Source organism: Gopherus evgoodei, chromosome 17 (genome assembly GCF_007399415.2).
Source record: "Gopherus evgoodei ecotype Sinaloan lineage chromosome 17, rGopEvg1_v1.p, whole genome shotgun sequence".
In the NCBI taxonomy this organism is placed as follows: domain Eukaryota; kingdom Metazoa; phylum Chordata; order Testudines; family Testudinidae; genus Gopherus; species Gopherus evgoodei.
Genome location: NC_044338.1, coordinates 5,535,753 through 5,562,780, shown reverse-complemented (window position 1 = coordinate 5,562,780; position 27,028 = coordinate 5,535,753). Strand labels below are relative to the sequence as shown.

Genomic DNA, 27,028 nt, shown 5'->3' with positions numbered 1-27,028 from the left:
TAAGTCAAAATATGTTGTGGGAAAAATAACGTAAGTGCCTCAAAGCTGCTGAATATAACCCATGACTAACCAAAAATTGCATAATTTAAGTTTTGGCTGATTTAAACCACTGCTGTGAAATATCAAATAGTCATGATTTTATGCATGTATAATTAGTCATATGAATTTGTTGCTACATTTTGCTCTTTTTAAATCTCCAGGCACAAACAGGAGTGGGGCCCTTTGTGCCTTTGAAAATGTCCTACTGAGATTTTTATATCAGAAGCAATGTTACAGAAGTCTATATAAAATTCTCTTCATGCATTCAGGTAACACTGTCAGTTTGTTTAAAGTTATGTATGATGCACACAAAAGCAAAAACGTTACAAATCTCACACACCTTGCAATGTAATTTAACTATAAATTTAATACTTAACTGCTATATTTTAAGAAAAATAGTTACGACACATTTACATTTAAAATAATTTGCGTTCTAAACTTTAAACACTTATATGCCTGTTGATGTTCAATGAAAAACAGATTTTGAGATGGATGAGCAAACGGTCAGATGAAAGATACCAAAATGTCAGACAGCCTACCGACTGTTGTTGCCATGAGATCCAACAGTCAACATCAGTCTGATAAGCTATCCGACAGGATGGTACAGCCATGGAGATGTCACGACGGTAGGCAACACAAGTGAACATTCAGGCAGAACAAAAAGCATGTTTACTGCACCTTGCTCGAGATGGGCAGATGCATCTAATTTAATAGGTATTGAGCCAGTTCTAGCCTAAATAGAATCCATGTACCACCATTTAAGAACGTCTGATTAAACAAGTCAACTTATTTTAATTTTCTTATAGATAAAACAAAACTACATTCCTACTAGTTCAGGGATTATTAGAGAAGCGTTGTATATACACAGTAGCAGTGGAATAGTCACCCATTTACTAAGAAAAGAACAAGTCTACCCCTTCAATACAAGTTAATTTCAAACACACTGATTTATAACAATAAAAAAATCCCGATATTTATTCAAGTATACTTTAATGTTCTTTATTACGGTTATTAATTACCATTCCTGTGTTTAATTTCTGATTTCTACGCTTCCCCAACTTTTTTCCTGCAGTACTCACGGTGCTATAAATCTGTATTCCTGACATTAAGCAAATATCTAGAGTGATCTGATAAAATTAGTAACGTCATTTAACTAGCCTATTTAAATAAATCATATCATACTGCAAGGTGCTAAGTACATGCTTTCTACTTCCTTCTGCTGAGCAAGAAGTTCGAGAAAAATTAACAAAAGGTTTCTGTGCTTACTGTACAGGAAGCATTAGTAAGCATGCAATAAACTGGACATAAGCTTAATAAAGAAACTAAAGAGAAACTGAGTATACCAAAGGTGTTGAGGGAAAGAAACAGCTTAAGAAGACCGACACAAGAAATTCTGGAATGATCAAAGATGACTTTATAAAGTTTTATCTTGACTTCATTCTAAATATACAGAATAAAAAAGTGAACTGCACCAGTTTGACATCTGCCATCTCTGCTTACACCATTATGAAGTTGGCAAGGGTGGCTTTTCCAACCGAGAGCATGTGCGATGACCCGGCATTTCTGAGAACTCAGATGGACTCGTATTACCATGAGGGACATGCAAGAATGTTACCCAGTCTACTATCATTTACATACATTTCAATGACCTTGAAATTATGAGGCATGACAGCCATCCTTCAAAAGAAAATTGTTACTTTTAGGCCAGGCTGCAAGTTAATCAGGAAATCTGGAGCTGTGCTAAGTATTAAATCATCAATTTTGGAATTAACTTGAATGGAAAGCATTCATGTTCAACATTAGTCTATCATCACACGTGCCACCCCAGAAAGTACAACTCAGACTGAATTAAAGAGAGAGTATATACATTACCTTAACATACATACGTTTGTAAATGAAAAAGTTATTCTCTAATAGTGAATTACTTTCAAAAGAAAATTAAAAAATTGATACAGCTGGAAAATTGACGATTTTTAAAAATGTTTCCCTGTTTTGAATAATGCCGATTTTTAACATATGGTAAGACCTGTCACTTGCATGTCTGCTAAAGCCCATTTCAATGGGTTTTACCCAGCTTATTTTGTCTTTTCTTCAGAGTACATCTTCTGCTGCACTCGTTTGGCATAGCTCTGGGCCATGGAGTTTATTATAGACAAGATGAAATAGCAAACCATGACAATCACAAGTTTTTCAAACATCCATGATAACCAGTTCTCCCCCTGCAAAAACAAAAAACAGAACAAGGGGAAAAAATTCAGATTAGCAGAATACAAAAGATTTCTCCTCCTCCTAGCTGAAGGGAAAGAAAGAATCTAATCTCAGGATTCTGCATAATTTATCAAACTACAACAGGAACCCTGCAGGCTTCTTTGTAAAGCTAACTTTGGTCTTTTAAAGTCAGCATGAAAGGTGCTGCCAAATCACTGCAGGCAACTGATTATTTCTGGTCAGTGAGTCGATAAGTGATTTATTAGCCATGATTTTGTTTCTTTTTGTTGGCGTCTCATAAAATTCACATAAAGCCTGATGTGATCCGTAGTCATTTGCACAAGGTACAATACGGTCACTGGTTCAGTCAGTTTTTACTGAACTGCCTACAGCAAGTTTGATACTAATTGGAAGCTATTTCAAGTTATGTAGCTGGAAGTTAATGGAATGGATTAAAAAAATCATGCTTCTGCAGTGTTCTCCAGTCCGGTGCTTTTTTCTACTTTCTATTTTGGTCAAAGGAGGGCAGCAATGCACTGCACAGAGATTACTTCAAAGGGCAGAAGTTATTCCAGACTGGTCTTCCCTTAATTACCCTTCTTTTTCTGTTAGCAACTAGGAAAGCAAATGTTTATAGAAACAAAAGGGTTTAGGACTTAAAATGTAAGGTTAATAATTTGTCTATATCAGTATCTTAGTTGCCCTAAAAATGTCATGTCTAAAATTTAGGGATTAATTAATCATTTTATATCTAAAGCTGTGGGACATGTATTTAAAGATTTTTGCATGAAAAGGCCCCCACATTGTATTTTCCTAATATTTTCTCTTTGACCATCGAGATGTGTTTTGGTTGGTTGGTTGGTTGGTTATTTGGTTATTTTTTTGGGGGGGGGGGAGTAGGGTTAAGTAGCTAACAAGAAAAACGGAAAGTCAAATCTTAGATGCTTCAGTAATATTTGATGGTGGGGGGAATTCTTTACTCATAATTGTCCATGGAAAGTGAACTTCTAGCTGTCTTTAATAGCTTGCCTCTTGTACCAAAAGAAATGACTAGAAAGTCAGGACAAACCACCAGCTTTGCTTAGCTGCCTAGCTTACTCCCAGATGGATAGAATGTCTAACCCAGTTCTATGTAGTACAAATACAGTTTTTCCTCTGAACTTCCCAGCTTGTTTTTAAAATCAATTCAAAGCCTTATCTCCTTTGAGATCTGCAAGTCTTTGAAGGCTAGAATCAAAACTTTATCAGATAAAATGGGTAAGGAGTCAAGGAGTAGCAAAGAAGAAGAAAGGAAAGAGGTAGTGGGTGGAATTCTTACCTGTGGCACTCCATTGTCAGATTTGTGGTGAAGTTTAATTCGCTGAGCTTCCAAGTACTCTTGAAACGGCTTCTGAAGAGAGGGACCTATACTTGGGACAGCACTGGTGCAAATTTCATTCCAGAGAACAAGACAAAATTTGGAGAGAAAAAACAAGAAAACAATTTATTTATTTTTTAAACTTACCACTTTGGCTCAAAAAGAACAAAGTTCAGATTAGAGCCATAGATCAGAAGGCATCACCCTGCACTGGATATTTGGGAGACCCAAACAATACAGTGTTTGTTATCGATTCATCTGAAGAAGAGAGACAAGTGGGTCCCCCAGACTCTCAAAGAGGAAAAAAAAGGAGTAAAAAGAAAAGAAAAGGATTTCACAGCAGATTGATGATAAACTCAGAGGTAACACAGAGAGCTATATGCTCCACTACTTCCTCAAAGCCAGGGAGAAGTTCAGCTAAGGCTGTGCACTGATGCACGGCTGAGAATAAAATGAATGACTTCTCAGAAGTCCCACATTTATCACCAGCAGTTCCTGTAAGAACTGGTTTGAACCGATTAATAAGGAAATGACTTGTGCTTGTGTCATCCCTCAGTTAAAAAAGAAACTGCCCACCCTATGACTTGCCCCTATCTTCTCAAAGAAGGCGGCTCCTTTCTCAAACTAAATCCTTATTAGGACAATCTGTGCGTCATCCTTATCCAAAAAGAATGCATTAGCAAATTCTAAAGGCACCTCCCACTAGTCAGTGATTAACAAAGGAACAAAGAAGGAACTATGAACCTTGTTCTGATTCATTCCATGTTTTATGGCAGATGACTTGCATAGAAACTACAGTATGTTACTAAACACCTTGTTCTCAGATGACTGTAATAAGGATCTCTGATAAGTTTATGTACTCTTCTCCCATCTATAAAGAGCTGGAAATACTAAACTGGACAGGCTTAGCAAAATAGTTACCAAATTTCATTCTGGAGATGCCAGAGCATTTTTTAAATTGTAACTTGAGGCTACTCAAATGAATCAGTATCATTTTTTGTACCCACTATCTAACCATTGCAGACCATAGCAGTCAACAGCAACATAAGACAAGAGCTGTATCCTCTTCCCCATAGGGACCTACTTGCTCCTAAATACATGGTTCTTGGTGCTTTAGAATTACCCACAAGAGACACTTTAAGCCTTTGTGTACACTATGGCAACTTCATCAGTGGTGACAAAGTTCCTATGGCTGGACCCTTCTTCTCTACACCAGGGATCTCAGTGAAAACCAGTGGGCCCCCCCCAACTTTCCCAATGCAGACATGCCCCATCTGATTTTCAAAATCATTTTGTGTGCTTTAAAAAGGGGGGAAGAGCACTTCCCAAATTAAATGACATTTATTTAGTACACTGCATTACAATTCACTCCTTTTCACTAGACAGATTACATTTTCCTGGGTAAATAAAACAAGTTAGAAAGGAGGACAATGGCTTTCTAACATTTAGAATTTTAGTAAATCCACAGAATCCAAGAAGTACAAATAGCTCACTATCAGCCTTTCTAATTAGATTTGCTCCACTAGCCTGGGGCAAGCAATTTTACTAAATGCCAAGTTTAGAAAAAAATCTTCAGTGATTCCTCATCAACATGGATAAACTGGTGAATACATTTTGTGGCTGGGCTGGTAAGTTTTCCTAAAAATTTTGCAAGGCAACTGTAACTATAGATCCATGTATTTTATGGAAGGGGATAGCAGCTTTTACAAGGTATTTCCAGTTCTTCAGAAAACTCCAGTAACGGCCCAGCTGCTAGTTTGCGGCAGAAGTTCTCCCGAATGAGTCGCTGGTCTGTACGAGTCACTGGTTTAAAACCATCTCTGGGGTATTTTTTTTTTTTTTAAATAAGTGACACATACAACAGAAGGAAAAAGCTACTGAGAGGTAATATTTCACTTTTAAAAAGCTTTACATGAATTTTAAAATAGAAATGTTTAAATGATGAGAGTTGAACTAAGTAGTTGTCCAAACCCTTGGTTTAAAAAAAACCCCCAACCTCATCTACTCAGTCTCCAAAATTATAATGACTATCACAGCAGTGAAATGAAAATTAGGAAGTTCACAGGGCTCAGATTAGGGAATTGCCTCCTGATACATCAAGAGTATGTTTTTAAAAAAGTCTTTCATTTAAAGCATTCTGCACAACTTTTTATAATGGTGAATGATGATTGAAGTTCGCTTTATGACTGAACTTCATTAAGCTATTTTATGGACCTTTGGGCCATGCATACAAGGACCATGGGAACCCTAAACTAGATCCTGCATAACTCAACAATTAACAATATTTTATGGCATATTTATACTTATACACACAGTTGCCAAATAAATGTGTGTTGTATTCATTTTTACTCGAGTGAAATGTAGAAAGTAGCAAGTTTATACATTTATATTTGCAATACTAGAAATGAAATTTTTCTTTACCTTTAGTGGTTAAAACCTCTAGTTTTGATTATTTCTGTAATCGTCCACTAAAATCCAGCCATTTAAGCAGTACTAATTCTCTGACCATTTCCTCACACACATTCTGAAGAGCTAACATTTTACTGAATGTCCAGAACCCAATTTCAGTTGCAGGGTATATACATTTTTAAGGTTAGCAATTGATCAAATGCATTTTAATTACATACCACAGCTCTCCCATTCCTAATGGATCTTTAGGAAAGTATGTCAACCCACTAACTCAACAGCCATAGACTAGATTTCAGCATCAGTTTCAAGAATTCTATCCATTTGCTGGATGCAGTTGCGACTGCAGAAGCAACAGCATTTTGCATCACAGTTCTGCGCCACTCAGCAATGGGTTTAAGATGTAGCTTCAGAAGAGAACTGTGGTTCCAGTTTTCTAAATGCAAACCACATACATCATTGCGCAACTGGCTGAATAAAGGAAGGCAATGGAAGATATCCCCTCCAACAATAAAATGGCGTCAAGCTACCCCTTATCTACCATTCTGTTCAGATCCTCTCACTTCCATAGTTAACAGAGGAAAGCCTGTGGTCTTTTAAAAGAAATAAGAGTAATAATAATAAGAACTCAAGGACCTAAATGTACAATAGAATTTTGTTCATCAATACACTTTATAATCTGCACACAAACAAAAAACTCCCTACCTTTCAACGATTTAGCAACACGGGTAGTGAACTGATGTATGACCTCAATTTTTGTTTAAATAGAAAGATCATCACTAAGACATTATGAAACATCAAAAGCAGTGATAATTGTCATAAGTAGTGAGCAAAGGACATTCCATGAAGTATTCTCCTTTATTGTACTTATTCACAAATTTGCAGAATTCATTAATTTGTATTGCATCCCTAACATTGATGCAAGTCAGTGAGGTTGACTTTATTTTTATATTAAGTGTTAGAAAATATTTTTAGATTTTACCTTGCTTGCAAAAATAATCTCTCTCAATTTGGATTCAGAATGAGAGATTTCAGAATAAAATAAGAACTATTTGCATACCCTGAAATTGTACTTTTTATTTTACTTTGTAGCAATCCTGTACTAAATCTGAATGTTTCTTGAGGAACTGTGAATCATTTCTGTTTAACTGGAAGCTACAATTAGCTTAAAAAGATTTCTTATTTTCATTTACCTGTGTTAAATATATTTTTGGATATTCATCTGAAAAACTGATTTGAAAATTTTTCAATGGAACAAAAAACTTTACAAATCTTGGAAGCTTCATGATACACTTTCGGTGATCCTGCATTAAAAATCTTAGCCTTTTTTAGAAAAATATTACTGATTGAAGAGAATGTCTATCAGCTGAATGGAGTTAAAAATTTCTCTTAAAGAACTGTGAAAAATTGGTTATTTTGGTTGAACATTTCTGCTCTAGTTACCAATACACTTGGGATTCACTGATAATTTATTTGCAGATTATAGTAAATCAAAACCAATTTGTCAAAGACACTACACACTGCACCTTTCTCTCTCTCTCTCTCTCTCTCTCTCTATTTTTGCTTAAAACAAAAATCACTGTCTCTACAAAACTCCAGATACCAAACGTATGGTGGTGATAACGAAATGGTGCTTATGATTTGAGCAGAAATCTTAGCCTGGATCTCTATGGGTTAGAAGTAGGGTGACCAAATAGCAACTGTGAAAAAACAGGACAGGGTATGGGGGTAACAGGAGCCTATATAAGAAAAAATCCCCCCAAAATGGGACTGTCCCTATAAAAACGGGACATATGGTCACCCTAGTTAGAAGAAGATTTTTCTCACAAAAAATCAAGTGCTTGGAAGAGATGCACCAAAAAAATTAATGATTTATCAAGGATTTGTGATGGATTCTCCATCACTGGGAATTTTTAAATCAAGACAATGTTCTTCTAAAAAGATATACTGTAGTTCAAAAAGGAATTATTTTGGGGAACTACTGCGGCCTCAGTTCTGCGGAAGACCAGACTAGATGGCAACCATGCTCCCTCTTTTAGAACCTATAAACACCATTTGAAAAGGGTTAACGGTTTTCATTTTGTGAATGTTCTCTTTAAAAATACACCCTTCCCATTAAGCTGGAAAGACTCGCTGCTAATATAAGGACTGGGCTTGTCCAGACTACACAGCTACTAAACACACAGGCACTGTGCTTGCTCAAGAAGAGACAGTGTTCGTAAGAATTAACTGTTCATAGGAAAAAGGACCCGACATCACATTCTGGTTAACATGTCAGAAGTCCTACAGTTTTGGCCAGAAGTAGCACACCTATAGTAAAGTATTGTTTTAAATAAATCTAGAGCTTAAGTCAAGTAAATACCTGCCCAGTTCATCACAATGGATTGCCCATGTGAGACTCTCCTTCAAATCAATTTTCTACAGGGTTTCCCAGAGTGAGTGAGTGAGAGAGAGAGAGAAAGACTGTGTGCACGTTTGTGAACACACCTCTTACTAACCTGGCCCTTTGGCTCTATGCAACCATATGTTGCCTTTGTGGGTAATAAACTGTAGAGACCAGATTAACACCTCTAGAGCCCAATTCTGAGTCAGAAAGCATATGTTCACCATAGCTGTGGGAAGAGTTTTTGAACTGGCTACTCTGTCCCTACCCTTGGACTACCTGAAACACCAAACAGATAGAAGATCATGTCATGATCACATTAGGGGGCTTTTTTAAAATGGATTTTTCCCTCCCTTTCATCACCAAAAATCCTTTTGCTTTTTGTCAACATGAGCCATGAACATATTCTGATTTCACTAATAAAGTAAACTTAGCCTGCAGCCAGATTGATTCTCTGCCTCTACAAAAAAGAAATGTTCATTGGTGACAAAGAGTCAAAAGTTTAATGTAATGAAGGGAATTCACTGCTCTGGGCTCTCCTCCATTATCTGTGGCTCTGAGGAAGACTGGTTCTGCTTGTTGATCAAACTTGCAATGGCAGACAGGGCAATGGCTTTCAACTTCCACATAACTGTGGAAAGCTAAAGAAAAGTTTTACTGTATATCACATACAACTCCTAATATACCCAGCTTTGAGTTGCTCTGTTCTGATTTTCACATTTCTTTCTAGGTTTTCCCCAAAGGACACAGGAGATACCTAGGAAGCCGTATGTTTTACTCTTCATATTGCTGCACAAGAGGAATGAGGCATTCACTAAAATAGCCACAATTAGACATTTTCTATTGTCTCTTCCTTAAAAGGGCTCAAGATGTTATGGATTTGTATGGCCTAAATTTTCTCAAGAAGAGTTTTATGCCTCAGTTATAACCCCCCCAAACAAACAGGTTTGAAAGGATATATTTTAAGTGACACTGGACTAGTAAGTGAAGCTGACTGATTTGCATGCCTCCCTCACCATCCAAAAAGTACACCTTCTTCTGGCAAGTTATCTGAACCTTCAAATGGTTAATTTTTTTTTCCAGACAGTGATCTAAACAGGCTTAACTGTTAGTATTTTAATAAGCTGTCATTTCCTGTGCTGATAAAGATTCTCACAGTATTTAAACCATCCATTTCCCTGAGGCTCAACCAATACCAGGACACAATTCATGGTGAGTCAGAATGGACCTCAGACTCCTTGCCTGACTCAACCATGATAGATTACACTGCAGCAAATCTGGACTCACTCCTAAGGTGCCTCTGGCTTAAACAGACCTGACTTCTAAAACTCAGGGCAGAGTCACTGGCTTTAATTTAGATCAGTGCAGCCTTGGGTTTTAAAACATTTGGGGAAATAAAGATAAGTCATCTGTATTATTTTAAAATTGGAGAACGAAACTGGTGATATTTAATTAAATAAATCTGGTTTATGCTCAAGGTCCAGGGGAGCAAAGCTGGGGTTAAAAAGCTGCTTTGCGTTTTCATTTTGATTTAATCTGAAACATTATTAGGAATAATCTTCAAATAAAATACTTGTGTGATCATGAAATTAAAGTTGCCTTAAATGTGATCTAATTTATCTGGGACGGCCTCAAATACACAAGTGACCTAAATGTCATGAACAACATCTCGCCTTGAGAGATTTTTATTTTTGGTATGTTAAACACTAACTTTAACAGAGTTGTCACTGCAGTTTGTATTAGATTTCAAATCTGTTGGATATTGTTATTTGTAAAGAAATATTTCTTTTAACTGAGGGCAAGAAAAATCAGAGTTGTACCTTTAAAAAGCAAAACTACAGCTTTCAAGCATTCACTTGCTAGTTCAGATTTAAATCCTACAAGCCCTATTCAAATAAACTCTTAATTCTATTGTGATCCATCTAAAGGTTCTAACATCAAAACATCTCAAATTTCATTAACATCTGTGTCCCTTTTAAGCTATTAAAACCTTTTTTGTGCCAGTTTCCCCATTGTGTACACAACTGTATTATAAAGGCACAATCCCACAGGTTTCTAATATACTTGTGGGAGGAGAGCCATTGATTTACTGCACCAAGAAATGTCAGGTGTAATGTTGTAAGCTTCCAAAAGCATTTCTACCTCAGGTGACTTTATTTAAAGTCACTGCTAAATTATCTATGTTCTCAGACGTTTTGGATTATTTTCAACAGAATTTTAATAAATAGCAAGTCAGTCTAAAATGCAAATTAGAAGCAATTTTTTAATATATATTTTAATTCTGGTGCCAATTCAGGAAGACTTCTTCCACCATATTAGTGCTGAGTTATTTATGTAAAACAAAGGTCCATATAAAGACAGGACATGAGATTTGTAAATCAGATCTTGCTCCTTGGACCGTGTTCTGTTAAAATCAAAGTGATGTGGATTCTGCCAGTTTGATGCTTACTGTTCCAAATTATATTGCTGGGGTCCTGAAGCTGCTAAAGAGCTTCACTTTGCATATTAAGGAGAATAAATCACAAAGCTAAACTATTCTGCATGAAAAGATAGAAAAGGCCACACTATAGATTACTATAATTGTCCTCACTGCTAAAAAAAAAAAAAAAAAAAAAAAAAGTATTGGTTTTTTGGGAAAACTTCAAAGGAAAAAATTAAAACCTTTTGGGTGGCTGACGTTTTCTGACACCATTTTTGGATGAAAAATTGTGTCAAGAGGAAAGCACAATGCCCTTTACAGATAAAGTCACAAGAGTCAGTTACGACTAATTTGCTGCTGAGTCAATGGGTTGCGTTGTGAATTGTAACGTAACAAGGAGCGGCACACCATTAGTTCATAAAGTCAGTGATTCAAGTATGAATACAGGCTGGTTTCATGTAAGCTGTTTAATTACTAGTGCAAACTAGTCAAATTCCAACTGGCCTGTGTGGCTTTAAAGCATCAAAAATTGGCTCAGGTGAAACCCTAGATTGAGAAATTGCTCAGAAGAAATATTTGATACTTCGGGTTAGATTTTCAGACCTATGTCTTCTGACTCAGACTTTGCTGTTGCATTAATGGAAGTTATAAGTCTAATCTGCAGGACATGGCGTTGACAATTTAGCCCTTAAACTGCACAGGAGTGCTACAGTCTATATTTTTGCATAAATACCACTGACTGAATGGACCCCACTTTTTGTTTGTCTTTTGCAACTAGTTAACAATTAATTTCCTGAGGCATTATTTTTAGAAGGGAAATTGAGACTGTCAAATGGAGCAAGTGTACGTATTTCCCCAGCTCAAACATTGCTCATACCTTATCCTGATCATCACAGGAACATATACTGTACATACAAAAACTCTTTTTCTGTGAAAAGAAGAGTGGCCACATCCCTCTGACTGTGTAGGCAGCAGGACTATGATGACAGCATTTGCTGCCTGAGCTTGGGATGAGCTTCCTACTGGCAAGTTCTAATGAGGATCATTTGCACGGGGTTCCTGAAGGATGCTGAAGTGTTTTAACAACAGGTTTTACGATCTATATATATGTAATAAAAACTTAAATTATGGAAGTGCAGCTACTTCTGGGGTGAAACTTGGCAGCCATTTAACATTACACAGCACTATGCTAGAGCTCAGAACTCCCAGCAGGAACCTAGAACACAATTTTTTTTTCTTCTGTCCTCTTTTTTGATCACTAAGCAATGGCAACTCCTTAACAGCAGGATAAAACCAAAGGGTGGACTTTTCTTTCTGATAAATCATTCAGCAATGTTACAGCTTGCCAAAGTTCTTTGTATGGTTGCTTTTGAGCTTTAGTAGCTTTCTGGGAATTCCTAATGCCCATTTGAAATCACCACTTCAAAGTCAAATGTGATCATGTTTAAAAGCAATATGCTCAGTGACTTCATAAAAACATTCCTGCAGCTGTAGGTAAAACAATTACATCGAAAGATTAAAAAACACAAAAGAAAACCCACAATCTAGCTACTAATTAAACAATTTTAAAATTGGTTAATTGTGGCCTGAAACTAGTACAAAAAAGTATGTAACACGGCTGCTTAGTAAACTAACCTCCTCTTTAAGTCAGAGAATACAAAAGTAATAGTTAATACATACAATACATTGCAACCTCCAAATTATTTGCTGATATCATTGGTAGCTGAGTGATCCGAGGCTCCCCCTGCCAATCTTTCAATGGCCTTCTGCCTTTTCTCAGCTCAGACCTCACTTGGAATTTCAGCAGCAATCCAGAATCCAGCATGTGCAGAATACTGATGCCCACCTTCTTGCACATACAATCAAGTACAAGTACACTCTCCCCCATCCTAAAACAACTTCACTTGCTTCCCATTCATTTAGACTGGAATCTTTCTGGGGAAAGGACTGACATTTTCTTCTGTGTTTGTACAGCACCTAGCACAATGAGGTCCTAGGCCATGAGTGGGGCTTCTACAATAACACAAATAATCTAACTCATTGATTTCCTGAAAAAACTAGCCCTGCTGCTTAAAATCCTCTGTGATCTTGCTCCAACTTCTTAGGGCCCTCTCTTATTCTCTATGCTCTATCCTCTTCAGCTAGCACCATTCTCCTTTCCTGGGTGCTCTTCCACACACCCTGGCTCAGTTGGTGAGATAGCCTTGCCAACATGGGGATGCTGACCAGAACAGCTCTCCATGTGGATGCTCTTATTTCAGAATAAGAGCACCTTTTTCTGATTTAAATGAATAGCACTTTGGAAGTAGATTAAGCTAATTTGGAAAAAGGCACTCTTCTTCCAAAATACAAGTGTCCACATGGGGAACAGCTACTGCACTTAGAATTCACACCCTATCTTAATCCAAAATAACCCTTAAGTGTAGACGAGCCCTTAGGTCTTTGTACCTCAGACTTCTCCATTTTATTTCAAAACTTGGTTGACAACATTTCCCTCACTAAGCCTCTCAGTATCTTTCAGCTTTTGATTTATGTAATGGCTTTTAATTCTGAAGTGTTTGGGTAGGTTGTTTGTAAGAAAAACTTTCTACAAAATAAAATTGTGAAACCAAAGCACCCTGAACTGTATTAAAGGGATGATTTTGCAAGTTCAAGATACAATGAACACAGACTCTGGCAATATCAGTAAAGAACTGCAATCCTAAGGAAAAGAACTGCACAGAACTCTGTTTTTCATTAAAGATTAAGACTCATCTATTTATCAAAGAGAATATGGTCTAGTGCATAAAATCGCAACAATTTCAAGGACGTTAATAATTCTCTCCTTACAGTTCAACTTAATCTTCCATCGAGGCTTTGGTGATCCTGTACATCAATTTTCTTTTAAAAAAATCTTTCTGGTTAGAAACTGTTTTGCAAAAGGCAACATCTAGGAATTACAGACTCTCTCAAGTCAAACTAATGGCATAAATGTGATTAAAAAGGTTAATGTTACTGATCATTGAGTATTCTCTTTGTACTTAATAATGATTGAGAACTTCTAATGCAAGCTGTTGCTTAAGTGCTTTATATACTACTCTAGAGAGAAATTGATGAGGTAATGCTAGCAGACTGTGTTTGAGAAAAAGTCAAGGATACTGGGACATTCCAAAAAACTTACGGTCTCCCAAGAACATTTTTGAATTCTGACATCAACTGTCTAATAAAAATCTGAAGCCAGCGGAAATCCTGTGAATATGTTCAAAAGTCTCCAAGACAGATGAAGAAAGAAAAAACTAGCTTTGGCCCAAAGATTGCATTTGAGGAAGTCTTTGGAAATATACCTTACTCAGCAGCAGTGTTGATCAAAGATAAACAACAAATCAGTTTTGAGTAGCTAATGTCAAAAAAGACAATTTAATGATTTCTAACCAGTAGAATTTTTTTAAAGGAATATTCAAAACAAAAAACATTCATTTTGAAGTTTGTTACAATCCAGACTCCTAATGAGAAACTCAGGAAGCAATAAAATCAGATCTGTTCCATCAGTGAAGTGCCCAAGAATGTTGCATCAGACCCTCCTATTTCTTTGTATAACATTACTACTTCAAGTTTACATATTTCAATAGCAATTATTTCCAGACATTCCTATCCAGAAACTCTTCTTGAGACCAAATTTTTTTATATACTAAAAAAGCAGTTAACGATTAGACAACAAAAATAGTCCTGGCTATCAATCATGTGTCCTCAAAAGTGAGTGAAAGTCCTTAAGGAGCACGTAAACTCATCTTTAGAATTGATTTTGAAATCAGATTGTTAACACCTTATGTATATCAGACATCAGATCAAATACTACATTTAAACCACTGTTTAATAAAAATGAAAAACCACCTCTTCTAATGTCAGAGCAGTCCGAACAATATATTAAAAAAAGTCTGCAACATTTTTGTCTTTGAGCCCACAGTTAAGCACAATTTAGTGATGCAATACAAGATGATTTGCACTAAGTCATGTATATTGAGACAAATTAACTGCATATTTTGTTTGTATTCACGTAGTTTTATGCACTGCTTAATGCTGTGTATTGGGAACATATTACTTAGATTGCCAATAAGGGATGATCAGATTGACTTGGGCTCTTGAAATTATACAGCATTTTTGACTGAATAGGTAAATCTTAAGTGACACGGTGAAAATCAGTGCTTGATTACATATACTTTTCAATTAGTATTAAATCCCATCATGCCAATACATTCATACATTGTATTTTAAATTATCTTTTTTTTTTTTAAACTGGGTATTACATGTGTTCTTGCTCTACTTCCCCTGACGTTTTAAATCAAATCTGAGCTTAGAACAAGTCTGCATCATTTCCTAACACACACACTAGTCTGGAAAAAGACAGGTATTTTCTCAAAATAGGAACAGTTTATCCCTAAACAGCTCGCAACTTTCTCTAATGAAAAAACATGTTTGTAATAGAGAAGATTACAATGCTATGCCCAGGTTTTCATCCTAACATATTATAAGGTATTTCATATAATAAAATATTTGGAATGTCTCTTCTAAGGGCCTCCACCTTTAAGCTACTTGTGAACACTATGTATTGTAAGTAGTGACAGTTCATTCATTTTCTAATAAGGAGTCACAATATATCATCACAGAAAGCTACCAGATTATACTGCAGATCTTCAGCTAGCAGGGTCACTAATTCATAATAAGAACATGATATGTACACACATCTCTACCCCGATATAACGCGACCCGATATAACACAAATTCAGATATAACGCGGTAAAGCAGTGCTCCGGGGAAGGGGAAGGAGGGCTGTGTGCTCTGGCGGATCAAAGCAAGTTCAATATAATGTGGTTTTGCCTATAACGCGGTAAGATTTTTTGGCTCCCGAGGACAGCGTTATGTCGGGGTAGAGATGTACTACATCCATCCAAACTGTCAGGATATCACTTGAGGTAGCTGAAATCTTTGGGATAAGAAATGACAGCTCAAATAAGATCTAAACCAGCTTTGCTGGCCAAAGCTTGCACTTCGAGAATAAAGCATTGCCTCCTCTAGCAGAAAGTTGACTTTCAGCATACTAGATTGGACTCCTAGTATTCTTCCACTCAAACACTGAAGGTATTAGTCAGTCATAGAATTACTCACCCAATTAGGGACACCATCTGCTCCACTATATGTTTGCTGAATGTTATAATTACGAAAAGTTTCTGTAGGAAGGAAAACATCAGTTAGAGAAATGTTTAATCAAAAAGGAAGCGAGGACAATGGAGCACGACAACTTATGTTCTTTCCAATTCTTCTTCTGCACTTACAGATAATTTTCCCTTAACTTTTCTTTCAGTGTCACTGTTTTTCAATATCATCCTTTTCAATGAAAGAGGCAGAACAGATAAGCGCTAGTTACTTTTAAACTGTTATTCTATTTCCTCATACATTTAACTTCTTGCAATGTTTTTCCAGCCTGTGTTGCTAACCATTTCACATCCTCCCTAAACCTAAATTCCCAGACGCTTAAGGTCACAACTCCACCAGTGTCTTCATGGATAAAAAACACCCATCTCTGTGCAGAAAGACAAATTTATGTCCCCATTATAAACATACATTTGGGTAGATAAAATTCAAAATTTCATGGTAGTGAAATATAGTGAATCTTTTTGGTTCCAAGACTTTATCCCCTAGAAGGGCAATGTAAAGAACACAGACCTACCACGTTAGGAACAAAATAAAAGAGATCATGGGTATCCAAATTTGCCTTTGAAAATTAGACTATTTCTCCCGTTAGAGGCAGTGACCTGGTTGAGATGATTGCCCTAGATACTGAAAGTTAAAAAATTAAAATAAGAATGTATTTCAGTGACAGAAAGGTGAACGTAAGTAGATAAAATGCCTTATGTGATAAATCCAAAGCCTCATGATAACTGTATTACTCTACTTGCTACAGTTAAAGTTATGTTAATGTAGCCACTGTTAATCCCATTTTTGTCAGATTTGATAGCTTGCCCTTTTACAGATTGTAGGTGAGACGATACATAGTGTTTATATAGTCTCCACTATAGTGTATTTATAATTTGATGAGAGGTAAATTAACTGGGCTCTGAATAAGGAAATTAATAAAACTTTGATTCAATGGTCCAGATTAAAAGGGCCAATTAAATGCAACTATAAAATGGCAATGCTTATGGACTCGCTGGCTTTCTCTCTAATTTTATTATAGTTCTTTTCCACAACCACTGCATTTCCAAAAATTCCAATTTACAGCAAAATCTCTACAAAATCCAGATTATTGCACAATTTGCCTGAAAGAAAACAACACACAAAATGTAATTCTAATAGCTAAACACATTTATGATGTGAAAGGGTTTACCAAGTAAGAGTACAAGGCACTGGGAATATTTGTTGCTTTCACTATCCCAGTGTAGATCACTGGAAATTACATTGCAAAGCAATGGAGAACAACAAACTCTCTTCAAATTAATTTCACTGTACAGATTAAAAAAATCTTGGGAATTACTTCCCACAGAGACTATTTTATTTTTAGTCTTTTCCAAGTCAGAATAAATAAAGCTTAACTATACACATTTCAGTTAAATATAAAATTCCAAGGAAGGCAAAAATGGCATTGACCAATGCAAGTCTTTTCACAATAAACTCAACATCAAGATTTCTGACCCATGAATTGGCCTTCATTTTAAGACTATGCAAAGTAGGATAGAAAGGCAGATAAAATAAGGTGGAACGAATACCCCTTTAACAGGAGTTCTGGTCTGGGATGAGATCCTTCTGGTTGGGTGTATTGAAGAAGTAGTAATCTCATGCAGCCACCCACTATCATTACTTTAATGAAGTAACGATAAAGATTTTTAAGCTATACAACTGTGGCCAGTGCATTACTACTGGGGATGCTGAATCAAAAGACATTTGTTCTACTGATTACAAAGCAGGTGACATAGTTAGGGACACATCATATATCCAGCTGTAGCATCACCAATAACTATAATGTAACTGAATACAATACCAATTTATCTTGCATTGAACAGAATGGTGAGAAGCTCCTCCAGTTACTTTAAAAGCTAGCATCAACATTTTCAGAAGCGACTAGTGATTTTGGGTGTCCAACTTAACGTACATTGAAAGGGCTTCATTTTCAGAAAATATTACCTGTTCTCTGAAACTCAGTCCCCTTTGAAGTGTCTGAGTCACCAGTGACTTTTGAAAATAATGGCCAAGGTGTCCAAACACATGGCCCCAGGTTGGCTTCAGCAAAGACCATCAGTGGGATGAAAGGATTGGGATTTTCTTTAAGACTAACTCAAGTGAAAGTGAACATTTAAAAATACTTCCTGACTGATAAACGCTCATTCCAGCGCTCTCTGAAAACGAACATGTATGTGTGTTACCAAAAAGGTAAGTTCATTATGAGTATGAAGCCTTTTCCATCTGGTAAAAACCCTAGGTAAATAACTTGGCTAACCAATTTCCTGAGTGGTGTAGGCGGTGAGTTTATAGCCATAGATTATTTAGTTGCCCAAGTTTTGAGTACAGTAACTCCAACAGAACCTTTATTTTAAATCTGTTGCACCAAATGAATTTTCACCACAGTGAGTCAGGAAGGGGTCACCACAGCTCACTGAAATACTGCAGAGATAACGGTGCAACAAATCCTCCTTACAACAAATCCTCCCCAGTGTTTTATAAGAGGTGTAACATGTACTTGCCTGGATGTGCATTTTAATTATTGCTTTCCCAATTAAGGTTGCGCCAAAGAAGGTCCAAAAGGGAACCAGAAAGTGGCCACATGTTATCCCTGCCAGGTCAAACAGAGGATTTGGAATCTATGAAGTATAAGGGAAAGAAAAAAGAACCAGAACTCAACATTACATTCACTTTACTTAATATCTCAAACTTTGAAAAATGACCTCCTCCTCATTCCTCAAAACCATCCCAAAATTGTGGCTTAATACACACAAAAATGTTATTATAGCCCATAACTTAAATCATTAAGCTTCAGCTAGACAATGTCCCAGACAATTCCACTCTGATTGCTATTCTTTTAATCTGAGGATAAAAGAGTAACAGAGGTTTTCCATATGAAAAGCATAGAAAACACAGCAAGCAGTTTGAGTGATATCTCAAATTCTCTCCCTGACAAGCACGTTGCTCGTGTGAGTCAATGCTCAAAATGATCTGCAATGATTTCTGTCTGAAAGGCATAAAACCCCTGGTACTTACAGTCATAAATAAAAAGCAAAGATGTTTATTTAAAGAACAAAAAGCAAAGATGTTTATTTAAAGAACAAAAAGTATTTCATTAAAAATTAAAGGATTTCTTTATTGTTAAACTCTTTCCTTGAATTTTTATTTAATTTCAAGAACATTTTAGAGAAGGGATCATAATACTAAGAAAAGACCAACCGATTCCAAGACTTGATACTTAACCTACAGCCCACAGCATACTGCATCTGTCAGATAAGAGTAAACACACAAGGATATTTTGCTTACAGTAGCAGCGAATTACACTGCTATTTTCCCACAGTATTTCTGCTTTCCCTGTTCTGTTACGTGAATAAATAAATATAGGCAAATTAGATACTGAGAGAGCTATAAAAGTGACATTTAAGATTTCAAGTTTTAATATATGGTTAACATTTAACAGGTTGTTACAGATTAGTAATTCCAAGTTTAATTAGAAGTTCATTTGAGCACCCACCACTTTCCTAAGAAGGCAAGACACATCAAATGGTATCCACTCATGCCCATCTTTGCTTAAGCTGCATCTTGACCACACTAATAACCATCTTACTTTTAGAAAGCTACTAACTGGATTTACCTATTAGAGGGATGTATTTCTCTCACAAAACAAGTCTACACTAGTCTATAAGGTGTTGTTTTTTTTTAAAAAAAAAATCACATTACTCAATACACTGTAACTATTACATGAAAACAAGCGATTAACGCAAAACAAATTAACTAGATTAAAAAAGTCACAATTAATTGCAGTTTTAATCACACTGTTAAACAATACTAGAATACCAATTTACATTTATTATAAATATTTTTGGATGTTTTTCTACATTTTCAAATATACTGATTTCAGTTACAATACAGAATAAAAAGTGTACAGTGCTAACTTTACATTAATTTTTATTACAAATATTTGCACTGTAAAAAAGAAACAAGAAATAATATTTTTCAATTCACGCCATACAAGTATGGTAGTGCAATCTCTATCGTGAAAGTGAAGCTTACAAATGTAAAATTATTATTATGACTTTAGTGCCTACAAGTTGAAGCATGGATGGGTATACAAATGTTTAGCCTATCTGACACAAAAACCTTGCAACGCTGGCTACAATGGTGCCATGCAAACGCCTGTTCTCACTTTCAGGTGACACTGTACATAAGAAGTGGGCAGCATTATCTGCTGTAAATGTAAACAAACTTGTTTGTCTTAGCAATTGGTTGAACAAGAAGTAGGACTGAGTGGACTTGTCGGCGCTGAAGTTGTACATTGTTTTGTTTTTTTGTGTACAGTTATATAAAAACCCTATATTTGTAGATTAAAACTGTGATTAATTGTGATTATTTCTTTAAACTGTTTGACAGCTCTACATGAAAACCATAGCATAGATGAGGTAAGTTGTATCTGAACATGCATTAACTAGGGGAAACCTAGGGTTCCTCTCAACCAGCTAACACCTGTTAAAATACAAGATGAGCTGCTCACGTTAGGATGTTAAAATATGTTGCTAACATGTGCTGTCTTAACACTCCTTTTATCCTAATCTAGACATACCCAAAATGAGTATGGAAGGACGTCAGAAAAAGCTAACCACAGGATGTGAAATCCTCACTGGCCTACCATAAGGATCTATTAGGCTGCTTTTGCCATTCTGTTCATAAACTGGAGAGCCCTCACAGATCTAGACAAGTTATCTGAGCTCAAAGTACTGGTAAAGGGCTAGTTAGTTGCTAGGTTGCCAAATAAATTGCTATTAATGGAATCCAATGGTGGATAGTCTTTGGAGGTTAGGTAGGGATAGCAGATACCACAGGCTAGGATCATTCTGCTATGGCCTTGTCTTCACTAGGAAAATGTGTATGTTTTTAACAAGCGTTAGCTAATGTGTTAAAATTCTAATACAGACAAGGTAATTTATAGTTTTAGCTGGTTGAGGTTTATTCTAGATGTTAAAGCTACAGATTGCATTGTCCATACTAGGTTACAAATTAACAAACAAGTTAAAAACATGCTTTTTTCCCCTAGTGACAACTGTCAGACTCCCCAGGGTTTGCCCAACTGTGAGCATAGTCCTGTCCAACAACAGAATAACTTGGGAACACTGGGCAAATACTCTTTATGGCCAAGTGGCTGCAGCTTCCTCAAAATAGGAGCTGCAGGAATTATCTTCAGGACAGTGCCAATGCTTCATTTCAAATTGCCATTGAATAAAACTATAGCCAATCAGCCCTGCTAGCTGAGCTTGTGAGGCTTTTGACACAAATATGGAATTGTGTGTGTCTCTAATGTGATAATTTCGGAACTCTGCACAATGTAGTCCCCTTCCCCAACCCCCATGTCAACTCTGCCTATCTTCCCAATACAGTTTACAATGTTAAGACCCTGAGTAACTTACCTCCCAGCCAGAAAACAAAAGTAGTAAGAATGATGGGGAGAAAGAGAAATGCACGCAGAGCCCCTTGCATGTGGCAAAGCAGGGCGAGGGGGGGACACAAAGCCCCTGATATGGGGAGACTCAGGGAGTCCCTGAAATAGAAAGGGATGAGAAGATGGCACACAGGGAGCCGTTGGTGGGAATGAAAGAGTCTCTGTTGTGCGCAATGATTTTGGTCAACACAGGCAACAAAGCATGCCTCCCTAGAATTATCCAATGTCTTCCTTGAAGCATTGTCCATGAGAAGTTCATATCATGCTGTCTTCATAATGTTTTCATAAGCAAAATTCAAAAGTTACATTTTAAAAAGGAATTCATCACTTAGTGTACACTAGTCATCCGGAATTTCCACATGCATGAAAACAAATAGCATACTGTACAGCAGAAGCAGACTGAGCTGATAGGCTAACTCACATTTAAGATACAATGCACCTTAGTTGGTAATACTGCATCACACTAAGAAACGACTGAACACTAAACCAAAGCATTACTAAGTAACACCCTCCTCCCATGTTTACATATGCTCCTGTTTTCCCGATATCCACATTTTACCCAGTCCAACTGCTCTGATAAGTCATCTACCATTTTTAAATTGTTTTTCTCATTAAACAAAGCAGATACATTAGGCTATTCAGTAACGTCTCACGAGATAGTGACTGCAGAATGATGAGTCAGACCTGACAAAAGCTTACTAATTTGAGAGCTTTGAGTATAATTCAGCTCAGTGATCTAGCTCTACACAAGGGACAGTCAATAGGTGGACTGCATGCCAAATCTGGATTGCCAGATACTTTTGAATGGACCCCTATATCTTTTTATTTATCATTTTGGGGGCGGGGGGTGGGAGGTATTATTTTTTCTGGAGTCTGGCCCTTGACTATACCTGGATGAAGAAATTTGGACCTTGACAAAAAATAATTGACTGCTTAAACTGGAAGGAGTTTGCCAGCTACGTGATAATGAGGGCCATGCCAAAAACTGTAATCAGATTGATCTTTGCCAGTAAATGTAAGGGCCCTAACTTTTACAAATATTATTATTTGCCATCTCTGAAGTTCTGGAAGCTAATAAAGAAGCTAGGCTCACAGAGGGTGCCGAAGGACGGCAACAGGTCTCAACTGGGATATGCAATGCATCCCCACCAATAATCACATCTGTCAGCAACAGCAGGGAGAGAAAAAAAAATCCTAACAGCTTCCAGTTTGCTTTCAGAGGGAATTTTAAAGGTGCTGGATTAAAACCCTACAAGCTGTGAGACGTTGCTACTTTTGCTTCCCCTGTATAAGGGCATCACCATAGCCTTTAGCGGAGGTGCCTGAACGAACACCCTCCTGGTTTAGAAGACAGGAGACTGCTAGAGGGCTGTGACTTTACGATTCACTCCCTTTCCTTAGTCCATTTGCTCTCTTGGGCTCCTTAGGGTAGGGTGAGCTGAGAGAATGTCTTATAGACACATTTTGAGGAATCACTGTGGGTGACCATTGTAACCTGGTTGTGTGTTTTGCATAGACAATTTTATGTATGTGGGGGATATTTCTATTCCTGCTTCTTGTTTAAAATGCAGAAGTGCGGAGAACTATTAGCCCAGGTACGTCATAGACATCTACAGAAATGAAAACACGGTTTTATCAAGACCCTAGGGTAGTGCCTGAACCAGTCATAACAAACCAGGATACATTTTTTTTATGACTAATCCCCAGAAATCAGAACTGGTTCACTCTCTACGGAATCAGGATAGGAGGAGCAGGCCTGCTTACGCCTTAGTCACAGGATAGTGGGCAACATGGCACGCTCTTGCATTAGACAAGACCGATACAGACTAATACAGAGTCTGCTGCCTGTTATGAAGTAGAAGCTTATGGGCATTTAACTTGCTTTTAAGGATACCTTTGTTTACTCTGCTAAAACTTCAATGTGAGGCACACTGGACCATAAATCTTTCCAATTCATAGGCAGCAGCAGCATCACAGCAAGCATCAGGCTTCACTGTAACAGGCTTTACCATATAACTAACCACCGCATCTTGTGGATAGCAAGCCATCCTGACACTCATAGGGAAGCCCTGAGTTGGGGGTTGTTGGGGCTTTCTTAAACTTATTAAAAATCTTCCTTGAAAGTATGCATCCCCCTTGTTTTGTTCTCACTGCCTTGTTAATCCATCTCAGTTTTTGATGAGAGCTGAGACAACAAGGAAACAAAATACTAAGCTCTTCGGGGCAGGGGCCATCTTTGTTCTGTGTTTATATACCGCCCAGCGCAATGGGTTCTGGTCCATGACTGCAGCTCCTACGTGCTTCCACAAACAATAATTACCACCGCCAACACTCCATTCCCCCAACATGGAGAACAGCTCTTGTTTGATGAACGTGAAGATTAAAATTGGGTTACTAAAAACCAGACCAAGCCATGGGCAATTTAATGTTATTTCACTGCAGGTAAGTAATAAATCTCACATAGATTATTCACATTTTTGTGACACTTCCCTGCTCCCACACTCCCCAAACTGTGTTACTGGAATGAACTTACTGAAGCACAGGCCAAAATGCCAAAGAATCCAACCTTCTGCACCAGGTTCTGGACGGCCAGTTTAGCTCGGGAGGCAAAGTCCTGTAAACAAGGAAGCAGGACATTAATAAGGATGGAAACGAAACAAAAGCATCTCTTGAGCAACGTACAGCATATAATTTCATATTCTCAAACCTGTCCTCTAGCGTTTGTATTTTACAAGCGAGCAATTAGAGAGCTGTTAAGACAAGAAAGCAAATCTAACACGTCAGTGAACCAAACAGTGAACCAAACATTCATCATGTTTAGCCAAGTTGAAATTCTGAACATTTACAGTCACCAGTTTTTAGCTTTTCCTGCAGACATAAATCTTCCAAATTATGTCACATAGGTACAGATTACTCCACTATAGAATAATCCCTTCTAGTATATTTTCCCTTCCACACCCCTGAGTTGCTGCTTCCACTACTGCTACTCCTAATGCTGCAGAAGAGGTTAATCCCTGCAAGGCCATCAGCAGTATGTCACAGACGGTAGAAGGTACTTTCAGAGGGTGAGGTCAGCACACAGTATTTCCATAATACCTCACGTCTCTATCACTGTGGAAAGATGCTCTCAAACCAGGGTCTCCAACAACATGTGCTCCTGGTTGCTACAACAATTGAGATTCTGAGGCCCCATCAAAGTTAATGGCAAAACTCTTACTGATGTTATTGGAGCTAGGATTTCACCCCTGAGATTTAAAAAGCAATGAAGAAGGTGGTCATGTCAATGTTAAGGCTATATTCCCTCTGCATCAGAGCCATTCTAACCACGTGTAGCCTACCTCCAAAATATTTTTCTGTGAACAGTGCCATAATGCATTTAAATGACTGAAGTCTATAAAAATGATAGGGGTGAACAGTTCTATTTCCCACAAATTCCTTAATCTAAATGCTTTATCACTAAGAAAAAGACAAGGTGGGTGAGGTAATAGCTTTTAATCGGACTAACTTCTGTTGGTGAAAGAGACAAGCTTTTGAGCTACACAGAGTCTTAAGAATGGATTTAATTAAGAATGGAATTAATTTAAGAATGCAATGGAATGGAGCTCTGTTTAGCTTAGAAGCTTTCTCTTTCACCAACAGAAGTTGGTCCGATAAAAGATATTACCTCACCCGTCCTGTCTGTAATATCCTGGGATGAACATGGCTACAATTATCACTAATAAGACTGTAAAATACTGATTTCAGTCACTTAAAACACAATAGCTTTGTCATTTAATGTGCTGTTTACTTTCTGATTTTTAAAGTCAGAGAAACATTTGACATAAACTTTAGAGTGTCTGTTGCTTTATCAAATAGACAGTAAAATGGCTATTTTAAAATCATAGTTACTATAAAATGTAATCCCACAGAGGTATATTAATTTTACTTAAAAATGAAGGAAGTAAAACAGAAACCTGCTAGAATATACAATTGTTATTCAAATTAAAACAGGTCTGTTTAAGTGGATCCATGTGCAAAGACATCTATTCAGGCTTGGAGCAAACTGTGCAATATAAAATGGGAATACTTTGATATTAGGGTGCTTAAAATTGGGGGAGTTCACATTAATAAGATTTTGTCAAAAGTCAGATATTATGTATGTTTTTATATTCTGTTACAAAGATTGTTAGACACAACCTCCTTTCATAGCAAGCATCTTGCCTAACAATCTGATTATTAACCCCTCTACCCCTTTCATGGCTAGATATGCTAATGTATTTCAACCTACACATTTTTAAAACTTATTCTCATTACTAAAAACAGAACCTTCAGAAACGTAAACTAATACATATAAACAGCAAATATTTTTCATGAACAACAGCAGTAAGCAAATGGATGTGATTCACGTATGTAAACGTTTTTAAAATAAAAATTTAAATATTTAAGCAACTTAATATTTATTCCACTTGTTGTTCAGCTTTATTAAAAAGATCTTTCATATAACATTGTATCTTTTCTCCAAACTACAGTAAAATAAAACCTATTCATTATGGCACTTTTAACCAACAAATTTGGAGGATTCTTAGTAATTAACTGAGTTCTTTGAATTGGAATGGTAATTTTAGGTTTAAAGATAGCTTTTGACAGTCAGGCAGGTTATTGTTCTAACCTAAGTATTTTTCTGTTTAAACACAATTATGTCAATGTTAAAATCCACACTACAACTTTACTTACTGTGAGTTTTATACTCTGAGAAAAGTTTTCAATTTAGAAATTCTATTATTGTAGAAAGAGCGATCATTGAAATTTTCTCTTTTAAACTACTGTTTTTAGAACACTTCCAAATTAGGACTAGCAAAAATTAATACTATAAATTAAAGAAAATAGAAAAACAAAGTCAGATTTTTATACCCCGCCCCCATAATGGGGCATTTATTGTTTATGTGGATTTTTTAAAATGTGCTCATCCGATATTCCCTTTTATGATACTCCAGTGGGAAATTTTGCTATACGAATAGTAATAACATCTCATATATACCATCTCAAAACCCACTATCTACACATTCTATTGACAAATAAAATAGGATAAAATAGTTATATTTAAAACTCCTTCCAATTTGTTTTCTGCTTTAAGTTTACAGGCTATTGAAACCACAAGTAGGTTACAAACAAGTTCCCATTCCTGCTCCTGTTTAAATCTTAAGACTTCCAGTGGCTTCATTGGGACTGAGACTAAAAATTTAAATTTGGGAAAGTATCTATAAATATAGAATATTTTTACTTTCTCATCTTTATACTTTGAACTGTCTTCCCAAAGAAGAAAAAAAAGTGTCTGAGAAGAAGCAGTTTATTATACTAATTATATGGAAATGCATATTTGAGACATTTCATGGTACCATCTTGCCTTTTAGCTAAATTGAGAAGCTACCACAGGATTATCAATGCTTTCCACCACTTTATCTTCTATTTTTGCATTTATAAGAAATTATATTAAGGGGTTTTGTGTTGCCAGACTTTCTGGATAAAGCAACCAGGGAAATTCTAGGCATTAAAGAAAGCAGCTTGTTATGCAAT

General features: G+C 36.6%; 1 protein-coding gene across 4 annotated transcripts in view; it reads right to left on the bottom strand.

Moving 5' to 3' along the window:
• Positions 1 to 1,430: 1,430 nt before the first annotated feature.
• Positions 1,431 to 27,028, bottom strand: part of VMP1 (vacuole membrane protein 1) — an 83,212-nt gene continuing 57,614 nt past the window's right edge. For all 4 annotated transcript variants that reach the window (XM_030536622.1, XM_030536625.1, XM_030536623.1 and 1 more), the window contains 5 exons: positions 24,009 to 24,089; positions 18,525 to 18,641; positions 15,955 to 16,016; positions 3,566 to 3,668; positions 1,431 to 2,258 (listed from right to left, as the gene is read on the bottom strand). In XM_030536622.1, the coding sequence (XP_030392482.1) occupies positions 2,115 to 2,258; positions 3,566 to 3,668; positions 15,955 to 16,016; positions 18,525 to 18,641; positions 24,009 to 24,089 (507 nt within the window). In that variant the 3' untranslated portion in view covers positions 1,431 to 2,114. The remainder of the gene's footprint in view (positions 2,259 to 3,565; positions 3,669 to 15,954; positions 16,017 to 18,524; positions 18,642 to 24,008; positions 24,090 to 27,028) is intronic.